General features: G+C 44.4%; 2 protein-coding genes across 2 annotated transcripts; one reads left to right on the top strand and one right to left on the bottom strand.

Annotated features, from left to right (window-relative positions):
* Positions 1–2,090: 2,090 nt before the first annotated feature.
* On the bottom strand, positions 2,091–4,564 carry LOC124674544 (MEIOTIC F-BOX protein MOF-like). The gene is made up of 5 exons (XM_047210588.1): positions 4,428–4,564; positions 3,892–3,942; positions 2,906–3,801; positions 2,516–2,671; positions 2,091–2,426 (listed from the first exon to the last, which is right to left on the bottom strand). Exons 3-5 carry the CDS (start codon positions 3,794–3,796, stop codon positions 2,196–2,198), a joined length of 1,278 nt encoding a protein of 425 aa, XP_047066544.1. The 5' UTR covers positions 3,797–3,801; positions 3,892–3,942; positions 4,428–4,564; the 3' UTR covers positions 2,091–2,195.
* Positions 4,565–9,356: 4,792 nt separating this feature from the next.
* LOC124672006 (immune-associated nucleotide-binding protein 9-like) lies at positions 9,357–12,820 on the top strand. Its single transcript, XM_047208313.1, has 5 exons — positions 9,357–9,609; positions 10,277–10,551; positions 10,689–10,853; positions 10,935–11,003; positions 12,578–12,820. Exons 1-5 carry the CDS (start codon positions 9,357–9,359, stop codon positions 12,818–12,820), a joined length of 1,005 nt encoding a protein of 334 aa, XP_047064269.1.
* Positions 12,821–13,082: the final 262 nt, after the last annotated feature.

Consider the following 13,082-nt stretch of genomic DNA (forward strand, 5'->3'; position numbering starts at 1 on the left):
ACCTACACCGCGCGCTTGAGCTCCAGATCATCTAGGACCGGGCATGTAGAACGAAGCTGGTGCGTGAAGGTTCTGTTATGTCCAAAGCAATCCCGGTAAGATGCAGCCTGTTGAGGCGCGAAGAGCTGGAACCACCCAAATGCGGCAGTTTGCAACCGACGGTGGAGTGGATATCCACCACTCTGGGGCATCGCTTGACGCCACGGCGTATCCACGTGTTGACAAATTTGGTATTGCCATGGGAAACAGCAACATGAAACTGGAACCTGTCGAGTCTTGGCGCGCTGTGAAACATGAGCAGATTGTTGACGAACTCTAGCAGAGTCGATGTCATCGTCCCAAACCTCGTAGTATGCCGGCCCGATTGCGCGGAACTGGCGCTCGTCGATGTCGAGGCAAGGCATGGAGCAACAGAGCTCCTCCCACCTCCGTGACAGCACGCACGTCTGCACGGCCTCCCTGGCCGTGAGGAACGACATGATATGGTGGATGATGCCATCAGGGAGATCAGTTAGCCTGTCGGCGTTGCCGACGGGGTGTTTGCCGGAGGGCGCCATCCCCTGCCACCATCTAACAAGGATGTGCCGTTTACATTCCTTTAAATCGCACTAACCTAAATCAGCGATGTGGAATTGGGGATATGGGGAGAACCTCACCTACGTACGGGAGCGGAGATCACACGTTGTGTGCGTTGAGTCGCCATCGACAGGTGATGGCGGCGCACGCGAAACAAACCCTACTCCTGCGTTTTTTGGGGTTTTGTGTGAAAGACCAAGTCCAGCACTGCAGCAGGACGAGGGACGCTCTTCCATTTCCCCTCTGCTACCTCCGTTCCATAAAACACCTTATACGAAGTATATATATTTTTAGTCAAAAACTCAACGCGTTGTAAATTCGATCAATGTTATAGAAAAATATAAGTATGTACAATATTTAACAAACGCATTATGAAAATATATTCTATATTTTTCATTGTTATTGATTTGCTATTAAAGTTACAGGACGTTGCTGACGGTGCCACATTGTCGTCAACTTTGTTTTGCCTCTGTCATCGCCACACCGCTGTCGACAATGGTGTTGCAGCCGCCGCCGCCGCTCTAGCACCAAGATCGCGCTATGACCGACACTCCGCAGCATATGCTCAATAACAAATGTGTTGACAGACACTTTTGGTCGACTGCCTACCAAGTGTGAGATTCCTGCTATGGCATGAGACTAGGTGGACTCATCTCCGGAGGAGTGAGAAGCAGGGTCACTCGGGACGCGAGGAACACGCGGATACGAGCATTCGAAGGTGTGGAGTACTGCAAATCCAGTAAGGCCAAGTATGGAAGGAGCCCGTGTGTGTACCCAAAAGAACAAGCAAGCTCGACCTCGTCAATAAGACTGATCTGGTCTGGTCCGAACATTGAGGCTGATCAGGTCCGATCGACAACTTAGTGGAGTCCGATTCCAATACAAGGATTAGAAACCTACCTAGTTTTGAGTCCATTTGCGTCGGGCTACTGGATCAGGTTTTCCCTGTTCTTCTATTCGCGGTGACCAAAACAGACATTCTCTCTCCGTTTACGCCGAGCCGCTGAAGATGTCCTAAGATTCTTATGAAGAAGAATCCTAGTCAAAGTCGGGTGTATTTGCTGTAAGAGGCAGAGCACGTCGGTTGAGGCTGTGGCATGGGCGCAAACCTAGCTGCTTCCCTTCATGATTGAAGCAAGCCAATGCCACCACTTCCATATGCCTAATTTTATTGTCTGCCGTTAATATGACGAGCCGACTGCCGAGCATGCCAAATTGGCAAGTTGTCATCTATGGGCACACGCAATGGTTGAAAAAAAAGTAAGAGGGACAAAGATTCCACATTCACAGAACATATTTCAAAGTGGAACATCATGTTGGTTAATGGTTTCACACATTTGCTTGTTGGTTTGTGACAACTCAGAAATATTTTGTAGTAGTATAAATAACAGTAAAGACATACACGATTTTAGGACTAGTACTATGGATTTTATTAAACCAAATGGAAAACGCAAACGCAAGATCAGCTATCAAATGTGTCCTGCAATCATGCACACCATAAGAAAATCCAGAAATTAACCGACAGTAGATGCTCGTTTAGTTGGCCCACAATACATATAGGTACAATGTAAATGGCAGAGGGTGTGCTACATTTCAGTAGAACATAAAAGCAGCAAACATCACAGCATAGAGTAACTTCTTGAAGCCTTCTTAATCACAAGACCAGTCTTCTGCAGGTTTCTCCAAACGCCAAGTATAAGGTTAAACAATTTTTGAACATCGTCGTCGTCTCGGTATTTGATTTCAGTCCACTTCAGGCTTGGGCACTGGAAAGATGCCGTGTCCTGATATTCTAGAGATGTCTTCTCCATGTTTCCTCCTCCTTTGCTTTTGTTAGAACCTTCTGGAAGCTGTAGGGAGTACAAAAATATTTAGGCGTTTCTAAGATGGTAAACCTAGAGTATATAACACGATAGAGATGAAAAAATACGAAAACTACCTCACATAGTTGCAGAGTAAGCTTCTCTAAACAAGGGGCATTGTTCAGAAAGCTTCCCAGTATATCACAGTTGTCACTCAGATCACATTTGTCGAGCAGTAAGCTTCTCAAATTATGGAATACTGGGAAAGTACCCGATCCAATGTGTAAATTATCCTGAACGTGAACGGAGGAATCAAAACATTGTTGAGTTCAAATGATGAATACAAGTCTAAGGAAATGAAATTGAAGTATGGTTTTCTAATCCTCTTATTAATTACAAATATCAAAAAATCAAATGGCACCAGGAAACTACAAGCTCAAACATTATATATGTTCTCATTGATAGAACTTGGGGGCGGGGGAGTCCTTCAGACGAAAAAAATAGAGTAACAAGCATGAGAGACATACCAGCGTTCGAAGACCAGTCAGTTCTAAATCTCTGACATAAATTAGGCTGTAGAGAAGCTTGCATGGCAGTATCGCTGTGGAGTGTTTCAAGCGAATGGTGGCTTTGACGAGGAACGGCATCTCATTTACTGTAACAGCATGCCAGTTCTGACCAAAAGCAGTAATGAACAGCTGCAAGTAAGTAAGAGACGGAGCTTTGATAGTCAACGCACTGGGATTGGAAGTTGTACAATCCTCGATGGTTAAATTCTTGAGTGTGCAAGATGCAATTTCTGCATCATCGTCAAGCTTGCAGCGCTTGAGCTCCAAATCCTCCAGGACCGGGTAGTTAGAACAAGGAAGTTGCCGTGCAAAAGTTCTATCCAGAGTAATCCCTGTAAGATGCAGCCTTCTTAGGCGTGAAGAACTGGAACCAAAACGTGGTAATTTACAATCGCCAGTCGAATGGATCTCCACCACTTTGGGGCATCGCTTGATGCAACGGCATAGCCATGAGTTGATAAACTTGATCTCACGATGAGAAACGGCATGGCAAACGGCATGGAACCGGAAGCTATCCAATGTTGGTGCGCTGTGAAACATGAGCAGATTGGTGACGAAATCCTCAAACCTAGCATAGTCAATGTCATCCTCAAACTCATCCTCATAGTCGTCGTCCAAGTACTCTGATCCCAGCCTGATTGCGGAGGGGCGGAAGTCCTGCTCATCGATGCTGATGAAAGGCATGGAGCACCATAGGTCCTCCCACCGCCGTGACAGCATGCACGTCTGCACGGCCTCCCGGACCGTGAGGAACGACATGATATAGTGGATGAGACCATCAGGGAGATCACTTAACCTGTCGGTGTTGCCAGCGGGCCGTTTGCCGGAGGGGCCCATGGTCCGTGCCATCACCTCTGCATCACGAGGATATAGTATCGTAATTCCTTCAAATCGCACTAATCTGAATCTGCAATGGTGGAAATGGGGAGACAACCGAACCTCACCTACAGCAAGTGGCGGAGCGTGGCGCAACACAAAAGGATGGCCAACAGTCTGTAATGACAAAAAAATTCGCATGTAATTCTTGCCGAAAAATGTTGCCGAATGAACAGAGAATTGCTATATAGAGATGTACTGATATATAATATGTTGACATAAGACCATATTGGAGCACTGATTCAGATTCAATACTCTAAATTGTAAAGCAAAAGACGGTCTACCAAAATAAAAGCAAACCAAGCTAGACTATGGGAGTTGGATACTAATTACAGAGTTGCTCTCCTCTGCTTTCGAGCCTTAAAGTCTTCCAGTATATCTTAGTAGCTATATTCTGCAGCAATTTCTCGTTCTACTTGAGAAAATCATCTAAATTGGGGCACGTCCGTAAATGTAGCCAATTTTTTTTTTCCAAATCTCACAATCGGTATGTGCAATCCAACCATTCAACAAAGTAGGGCGATCTTCTTGTGTCAGATCAACTAAACAGTAAGGGGATTAAACAATCCATGACTTGATTTCTTGCATACCTTGCTGAATTTGATGCTACACTAGTCGACGGCGGCGGACGGCGCCATGGGCTACGGCCAGTCGACCCCAGGTCCACCGCGATCTGAAATTGGAGCTGCAGCTTGATCTGGTTTGGGGTTTGGGCTGGTTTAAACTAGCAGGCGAAGGATCGAGAGCTAGGCATCCAGGCTATGGGGATTAGAGGGAAGAATGAAAGACCTAGAAAAGGGGAAGGGGATTTTGGGGGACGGCAACTCAGCTTGAGTCGGTCCTAGTCCTGGCCGGATGGGAGGATGGGCTTGGGCCGGCGCTTTCAGAAGACTGGGCCGGCGCTCAGTCTGAGGCTCCGGAGAAGAGGGCGGAGTTCCCTGGTTGTGTGACTTGTGTCCGTTGATACGCCGTAGACGGGCGGAAGATACCCGAGGAATCAGATGCTGGCACACGCCGAGAAGGCGAGAACAAACACTAGAAAGCAGAAACCGATGGTAACTATGCGGATGAGGGTCGCGTCTTCTCCTCTAACCTAGCCGCCGCCCTCCTCCGCTCCCGCCCCTCTCCCGGGCAGCGGTGGAGAATCCGCCCGCCCGTCCCGAGCAGTTGCCCTCGGACCGCCGCCCCTCAGCTGCCGTAGTTGCCGGCCTCGGCCCCGGCCCTGGCGCCCGCCTTGGCCCCCGATTCAGCCCCGGCCCCGACGGCGATGGAGGCGCCTCTTCCGTCGAACAACGAGGGGGAGGAGAGGGCTTCCGCGACGGCGTTCCATGGGAGGTGATGAAGCGCCGGTGCAGGAAGTCGGGCGGCACGACTACTTGGCAGGGGCCTGATGCTCTCCGTCGGTAGTCATGGAGGATTCGGTGGATCGGTGGTGGCCTTCGCCCCCGATGACGGTTCGGCGGTGGTACACATGATCCGCGCCGTCGTCCTCTTCCCTGGTGATCCGGCAGGAGGGACTGGCGACGTGGGGGCTGCTGGTCTTGCTTTGTTTTGGTGGCGGTCCTCGGGTTTCTCGCAAGCGAAGATGAAGATCTGCCGGAGGTCAGTTTTCCTTGATCTAGCTGGAGAGATGAATTCTGGAAAGCTCCGCCGATGAATGGAACAATGCATCTTTGCCTGGAGTTCGCTGGATCGGGTGGTATTCGGTCGCTCGCACCAATGTTTTATTCCGACCATTTGGTTCCGGAGGGAGCGGCGCGAAGCTCTATTCTGTGTTGACATCAGGTGACTTTTTGGTCCATGGTGAAGTCAAAAGAAGGAATATCATGAATGCCGGATTAGTGAATTGGCTAAATGAGGTTTGAGTCTCCGTGATGCTTAGGGTTTTGCTTGGCGTTCTGGGCTCCGCAGCAGTGGTATGCATGTGGGGGCGGCAACACAGGTGAAGTTCAGAGTTTTACCTCTTAGGATGAAAACCCAAGGTCTGGGATTAACTGGTTATGCCTGGCAATGACCATGTTGGAGGTATTCTTTTGAGAGTGGGGACTATCTTCAGGGTGAAAACCTAAGACATTTGGTCGGGCGACGTCGACGATGGTGCACTGTTCCCTTCTTGAAGGCGTCGCTTTTGGAGAGTCTGTATTTCAGGTGTTGTCATAGTGGTGGTTGTATTGCTGTTGCTAGGTCTGAAATATTGTAGCGGGACTTTTATTTCTTAGTTTTCTTTACTCTTTTTTGGCTGTGTGCATCCGTACTGCCAGTAGGGTGGGGCGTTGTTGCAGAGGCTGAGTGTAATTGGTATCTTTTGATATTAATATATTCACTTTATCAAAAAAAAAGTAACAAAAGGAATAGGACTCAACGCTTATGGTTCAACCACATGTATATTAATTCGTGACTCACCGATGATCTGATCAATAATCAGAGAAGCGTATCGATCTTGTCTGTAGTATTCTTGAACCATAGGGTAACACACTTAAGTGTTCAGTGACGCTTGAAGATGCTTTTGGTATCATTGGAAACATCGAAGAATGGAGAAGAGATAATCGGGAAAGTTCTGCGATGACCCGATCAGATCATTGGAAATTAAATAATAGAGTATGTATTATATATATATTAATTCAACGAATTAATAATAAATATATATTTATTTAAATAAATAAGAGTACAACCCACCTTAATGGGCTCCTCCCGGAGGGGAGCTCATTAAGGGTCGGCGCCGTCCCAGGTGGATAAGGACGGGGCGGCTAGGGTTAGGGTTTTGGGCCCAGGCCACCTGACGAGGCGGTTCCTCGGTAATGCCCACCATGAGGGGTTTGGGTTTTAGAGAAAGGTGACGATGGAAGTTCCGGGAGCGAGGCGGTACACGACGTACCCAGGTTCACATCCCCGCGGTGGAGGATCGCTACGTCCTGCTAGCAATCCACTATATGAATATATGTGTACAGGGGCCGCCATAGGCGGAGTTGTTGTATCTAGACTAGTTCTAATCTGCGGGTTGCGATGTCTAGGCGTGTCGCCTCTATGATCTATGTTTCTGAATATGCGTGTCCTAAGGGGTGCCCCTGCCTGGCTTTATATATCAGCCAAGCTAGGGTTTACAAGAGACCTAGTAGGATTCGTGTTGGAGTCTTCTTTCCTTGTGGTCCAAGTTGAGGCGCGCGCAGATCCAGCTTGTCGAGTCCTTGTGCTGGTCCATCTTGATAATCTGCACCGGGTATGGCAATGTCGAGTACCCGAAGGGTTATGCCCCCATCACCACCGTCCCACCCCCTTTGGTCGGCCGCACCACCTCCCCCTCCCCTTATATAAGAATGGGGCATATGGGGGAGGGAGTGCATGATACGAGACCCTCCCCAGGCGTTTCCCCATATCTCTCTCTAGTTTTCTCTCTCACGTGGGGTTCCTTGAAGATCTGCGCACGTAGGAGTAGACTACACCTCAGTACGTCGTCGTGATGCCGGTGTGCTGAGTATAATACGTGTGCGAAATCACGGAGGTGCTGCTAGTTGTGGCGCCTATCATCGTACGAGGATTGAACATGACCCTGAGTTTGGCGACGCAGTACGACTACATCATCCACGTTCTCGACGGAACGTTTACCGCTTCCAATCTATGAGGATACATCACCGAAATCTTCCTGTTACAACATTACTTCTAGGTACATTTGGGCAACAATCGGTGTACGCTAGGTAGAAAAAATATTGTTTTCTGCTGCGAACCCCTTCAGTGACAAGTCAAAAAAGAAAATATTCGAATATCATCTATCATTGATGAGATCGAGGCATTTGTAGAAGTATGTCCACTATCTACGCAAGAAAATAAACTAAATATCAATCAAAGGCGCAGATTGCACGTCTTCTACGAGAATAGGAACTCAAATGGTATCGAAGTTAAAGGTCTAATTAGGGGGTTCAAATAAAAGATACTTCCATAGTGTTGCAAATGGCAGAAATCAAAAGAAACTGTTCATTCTCTTTACAAAAATAGGCACCATCGAGGGACAAGAGCAACTCAAATCACACATCACAATTATTATGTAAATTTGTTTATAGAACCACAAGGTTTTCGTTGAGGGAAATGTCCTTCTTACTACACCTTCTACATAGGAAGAAACTAAACAGACGGGTTTTAAAATGAAATACAACAAGACCCCGCGACTAGGTGGATTCTCGGCAAAATATTTCGTCCATGATCGTCTCTACAACATGTGAAAAATCGAGACCAATTTATGAATATATTTACACGGTTGAAAGACATGACGAGTGATAATTATATCCAAATCCAACATGGCTGACACATGATCTGCGGATTGGTTCTCCATCGCTTTTGATGATTGTTTGTATTGCAGTTTTTAAATTTCAATTTTATTTTTGTTAGACTTGTGTGGTTGTGTCATTCTAGTCATTACCGTCTGTATAACGCTTAATTTTTTTAAGTAATATAAAACACATTATATCGGGACAAGAATGTAGGGGTGGGCATTCGGTCATGACCGGAAATTCGGTTTTTGTATTTCGGTCTATTTCAAATTCGGTCAGAAAAAAATAAAAACCAAAACATACTTGTTCTTTTATTACCCGACAAATTAGGATACTCAATAATCCGGGTTCGGGTTCGGTCATGACCGAACAGTGTGGCCGATGTTGTGAACGCAAAAGTTAGACATTATTTAGTAAAAGGTTGGCAACATTTTAGATGTATTTTGAATTTTTTTCATTGCATATATTATTTTCAATTGGCACGAATAAATGTTCAAAAATCTAAACAAAAATGTAACAACGCTAGAGAAGTTTATGAACATTCAACAATATCACATGTCACGCATATCACAAAATCTAAAGACTGTGATTGTCTTACGTAAAATTCGGTCAGTTCGGTCTATTCGGTTACTTAGAACAAAATGACCGAATTGACAAAACTTAATTCGGTCTATAAAATATTCTACCCAATATTTTATATGTCATTTCGGTCTCGGTCTTTTCGGGTTCAGTCTCGGTTTTTCGGTTTCGGTCTTCGGTCATCGGTTTTTTTGCCCACCTTGACAAGAATGAACGTGATTTAGAGATCCATCTCTTTATTCAGTACAGGTAATATTTTTGTCTAAGTACTCCTATAAAAGCAAAGTGGGCGTGATTTGGACCCTGTTAATTCATTTCTCGAGGGTACCTGAAAATCTCGGCGTAAAACGAAGCGACAGCCCAAAAGAAAAGCTGGGACCCCTCGGTATCCTCGAGAGCGCGCGATGTGCATTGATTTTCCTAGCGCCGTTTGGGTCTCTTCTTCCGCATCCGAGTCAATGAACACTCTCTCCCTTCCTACTTATATGCCCTTCAACCCTGCATCCGGTCCGCTACTTGCGCCGTCTCAAGTAGTATTGCTTACCATCCATCTTGATCCGGCAGCTTCATTCCACCGGAAGGTCCCTTGTTATCTTCCCTCCATGGCTCCATGTTTGTTTCTTTTCTCGTTCCGATAGAGTTGAGCTTTCGTTGCTGAGGTGGTGACTTTTTCTTCTAGGTAGCGATTGATCATGGGCGGAGGGCGGAGACGGCGACGGCGACCGGGCGGTGTTGCCACGCCCTGCCCTTCCCATGGCGATGTTACTCTTGCCCTCGTCGGCAAAGTTGGCTCTGGCAAGAGTGCCACCGCAAACAGCATCCTCGGGGAAGAAGCGTTTGCATCGAAGCGCTCCTATCGCGGGGTCACCAGGACTTGCCAGAACAGAAGTAAGGCGTTTCAGGAGGGCTCTGCTTCTCGCACGCTGAATGTCATCGACACTCCTGGTGGGAATTCTCAGTCATAAAATACGCTGGTTTCCTTCTCCTATTTTACTTTTTATTATTTGATAATGAAGTAATGACTGATCGTGTGCACCGCCCTTCTGAAAATTTATATGCTCCGAGTAGCTAATGTTTTCTGTCAAGCTGAATGATCTGTAAAAAGGTTGCAACAGTGTGATGTTTGATTGAAAACCTGCAGTGATTTGTAAGTATCTTTTTGTGTTGTGACCATGCACAGAATACTTGGAGTTGTTGTAGAACATATGCTATGCTAGATGGATTTACTGGTTTCACTTTTACCTGAGAAAAAACAATATTGATGCTGAATTTCTATTAACAAGAAATTATCCACAAGATGCCTGAAAAAGAGCCAATGTACACTAGCTGAATAGATGGGAGTTCTTTTTTTTTTTTCCTTCTGTTATACTCTGCACTCCATTTCTGATTCTAGCTCAAGTTATGATGCTACTTTGGTATCCTTCTGTGTAAGATATGACTGACATTCACAGCAAAGATACCATAACGGTATTGAAAATATGTCATTACTATATGATTTCATATCCTTCGCAATAGGAGAGCAAGAGCTCTTTAATTGATTTTTTGGTGACTCTTTAATTGCAAGTTTGAAAAGTTACATCAGCTCATGCATTCCGCAAATACTCCTTGATAGGCTTCTTCGATATGGAATCCACTGCTGAAGATATTCGGAAGGAGATAGCTAAGTGTATGGACAAGGCAAAGGATGGAATACATGCAATACTTCTGGTTTTTTCAGCTGCGTCCCGGTTGTCTTGTGAAGATGAAAATACAATTGAGTCGATTAAACTGTTTTTTGGTGATAAAATCCTTGATCACGCAATATTAGTTTTTACACATGGAGATGAAGTAGGAGGGATGATCGGTTGGAAAGAAATGTTATCTGATAGTGCCACACCATATCTTCAGGTTAATTTCATATATTTCCGTTGTTACTGAAGTTTTTCCATTTGAATTTGATGGGATCATGTCCTGAAAAAACTGTGATATTACGAATCAGACACAATCTGATTGAGTGTTGCTTACATGATCATGCTCTTTTTCAGGAAATGTTAAAGCTATTTGAAAATAGAGTTGTTCTCTTTGACAACAAGACCAGTGATGCTGAGCTCCGCCAGTCACAGATCAACAGTTTGTTTGATGCTCTGGACTTTGTCTTATCAATTAATGATGAGATGCCATTTTCCAATGAGATGTTCATGAACATTCAGGTGCTTTTAACTTTTGGTATTATTAGCTCTGGCCTCTGGGCTTTCAGTTTCTCAGCTGTGTTTATTGTTCCATTGGTATAGGAAGCGCATCAAATGTTCAAGTCAAAAAGAGAGATATACGATGAATACCTTATGCACATCACCAAGATGGTAAGATTTTTCTGGTACATATGGTCAACTAAAGCTTTGCCTACCAAATACTTACATAATATTTCTTAGCTTGGAGCTCATGCACATTTATCCGTAGAAGAACGTATATGATTGTCATCTCCATTTATATTGAATAACGGAAGAAACGATCAGCCTCGGCCTCAGGATCAAGCGATGCATATATCCAAGGGGGAAAAAAGGCAGATAGAACTGAATATACATAATTTGATTCTTCCAACTGGCTACTGTAGACTCTAGACCCTCATGTTGCTAGAGTAAAGAATACAATCACAAATTGATGAACAAAAGATTACCCGCAGCTGGGCAAACAAATTTCATGTTGCAAAAGCGAAATTGTTTGTTACCACCTAGTTTCCTTTAGCAAAACTACCACTAAGAAGATACAAAGGTACCTTATTAAATAACCTCTAGAAGTACTTTGACTCACCTCAATATTTAAATACATTGCTCTAGGGTAAAATTGAAGCTTGTGACCTGTTGAACATGCTACTTCCACGACTCTAGGACTAGTGGAACCCTTCTCATAACCTAAACTACAATGGTATCGTTCTTTGGACTAATTTGATAGTACCCTCTTTTTTCTGAAGAAATTCATTCTCTTTGAGCCTTTGCATATAAATATTCCACACACCAATAATACATTTACTGTACAAGATGAGGCCAGCACAGCACAGGTCGAACCAACCATGATTAGGAGCAATAAAGTGGCAACAGAAACCTATGACACTACTCCCTCCTTTCCAAAATAAGATGCCTATAGTTTTCGGTCAAAGTCAAACATTTCAAAGTTTGATTAACTATATAGAAAGTGTCAGCATTTATCATCTCAAATTAATATTTTTAGAATCATCATGATATATATTTTCACATTGTGTGCATTTGGTAGTGTAGCTATTGATAGCTGTTTCTGTATAGTTGATCAAACTTTTAAAAGTTTAACCAGAAGCTATAGGCATCCTATTTTAGGAAGGGAGGGAGTACCTAATTAGTCCAACCTGTGAAGGCCAGACGGGAGGCAAGTTTCCATCTTCATCTTAAAAAACAACGCTTTTAAGAACATGACGTATGTGTGTTGACGTTGTTGCCTAATCCACTCCAGTTAATGAATGTCAGATCAAGGATTTTCACCTTAGGGTACAATGTGTATAGACTAAGTGTGTGTTTAGACTAAGTATGTGTGTTGACGTTGTTGCCTAATCCACTCCAGTTAATGAATGTCAGATCAAGGATTTTCACCTTAGGGTACAATGTGTATAGACTAAGTGTGTGTTTAGATATACTACGGAGATCCCGTCTCTCCTTTTATTTACTTTGCTGGGATATAATTAAGGATGTTAGATGTACTACCTCCAGTTCCAAACATGATTTATTTTGAGAAGTTCACTGGTTATGATCCTTCCATGTGCAACTATATGTGATATTGTAAGTATGTTCCATATGTTCTCTTGTCAATATTCTGCTTTGAAGATAAGCAAAAAAAATAACTTTGTACTGATGAACTACGATTTGGTTTATATCATTTATACTTAACTATCTAAAAATGTGTTTTATAGGTGGACGAAAAGCTCAACTGTACTATTGAGAGGCTGGAAAAAGAGCTTCAAGAAGAGCAGAAAGCAAGGCAGTACGCGGTGAATATAATGGCAGACCGGATCCGTAGTCTGCAGCAAAGCCTAGAGAAGGCCGAAAATGATAGGAAAGTTGCCATGGAACGCCTCAAGAAGGCTGAAGATGATACCACAGTTGTTCGAAAAGAAAACGAGAAACTCAAGAACGAGCGTTGCATCATTCTGTAAGACCACAAGCATTGGGAATTTTGCAGCACTGACGAATGTCCCAAGTTGACAACTTGAAACTTTTGTTCCCTGCCAGTACTTGTGATGGAACACTTTTGATCAAATCAGTTGCTACCATGCCTCAAAAAATATCTGTGATTTACGCATCTTATATGCATGCATCACTAGTAGAAAATGGGTCTTTTGTTCGGAGCTGCAAGGAGCATTAGCACCGGATTTAGCACGAACCGGTGCTAAAGGGGTCATTACCACCGGTTCGTGA

The sequence above is a fragment of the Lolium rigidum genome, chromosome 7 (assembly GCF_022539505.1).
Source record: "Lolium rigidum isolate FL_2022 chromosome 7, APGP_CSIRO_Lrig_0.1, whole genome shotgun sequence".
NCBI classification, from domain to species: Eukaryota; Viridiplantae; Streptophyta; class Magnoliopsida; order Poales; family Poaceae; genus Lolium; species Lolium rigidum.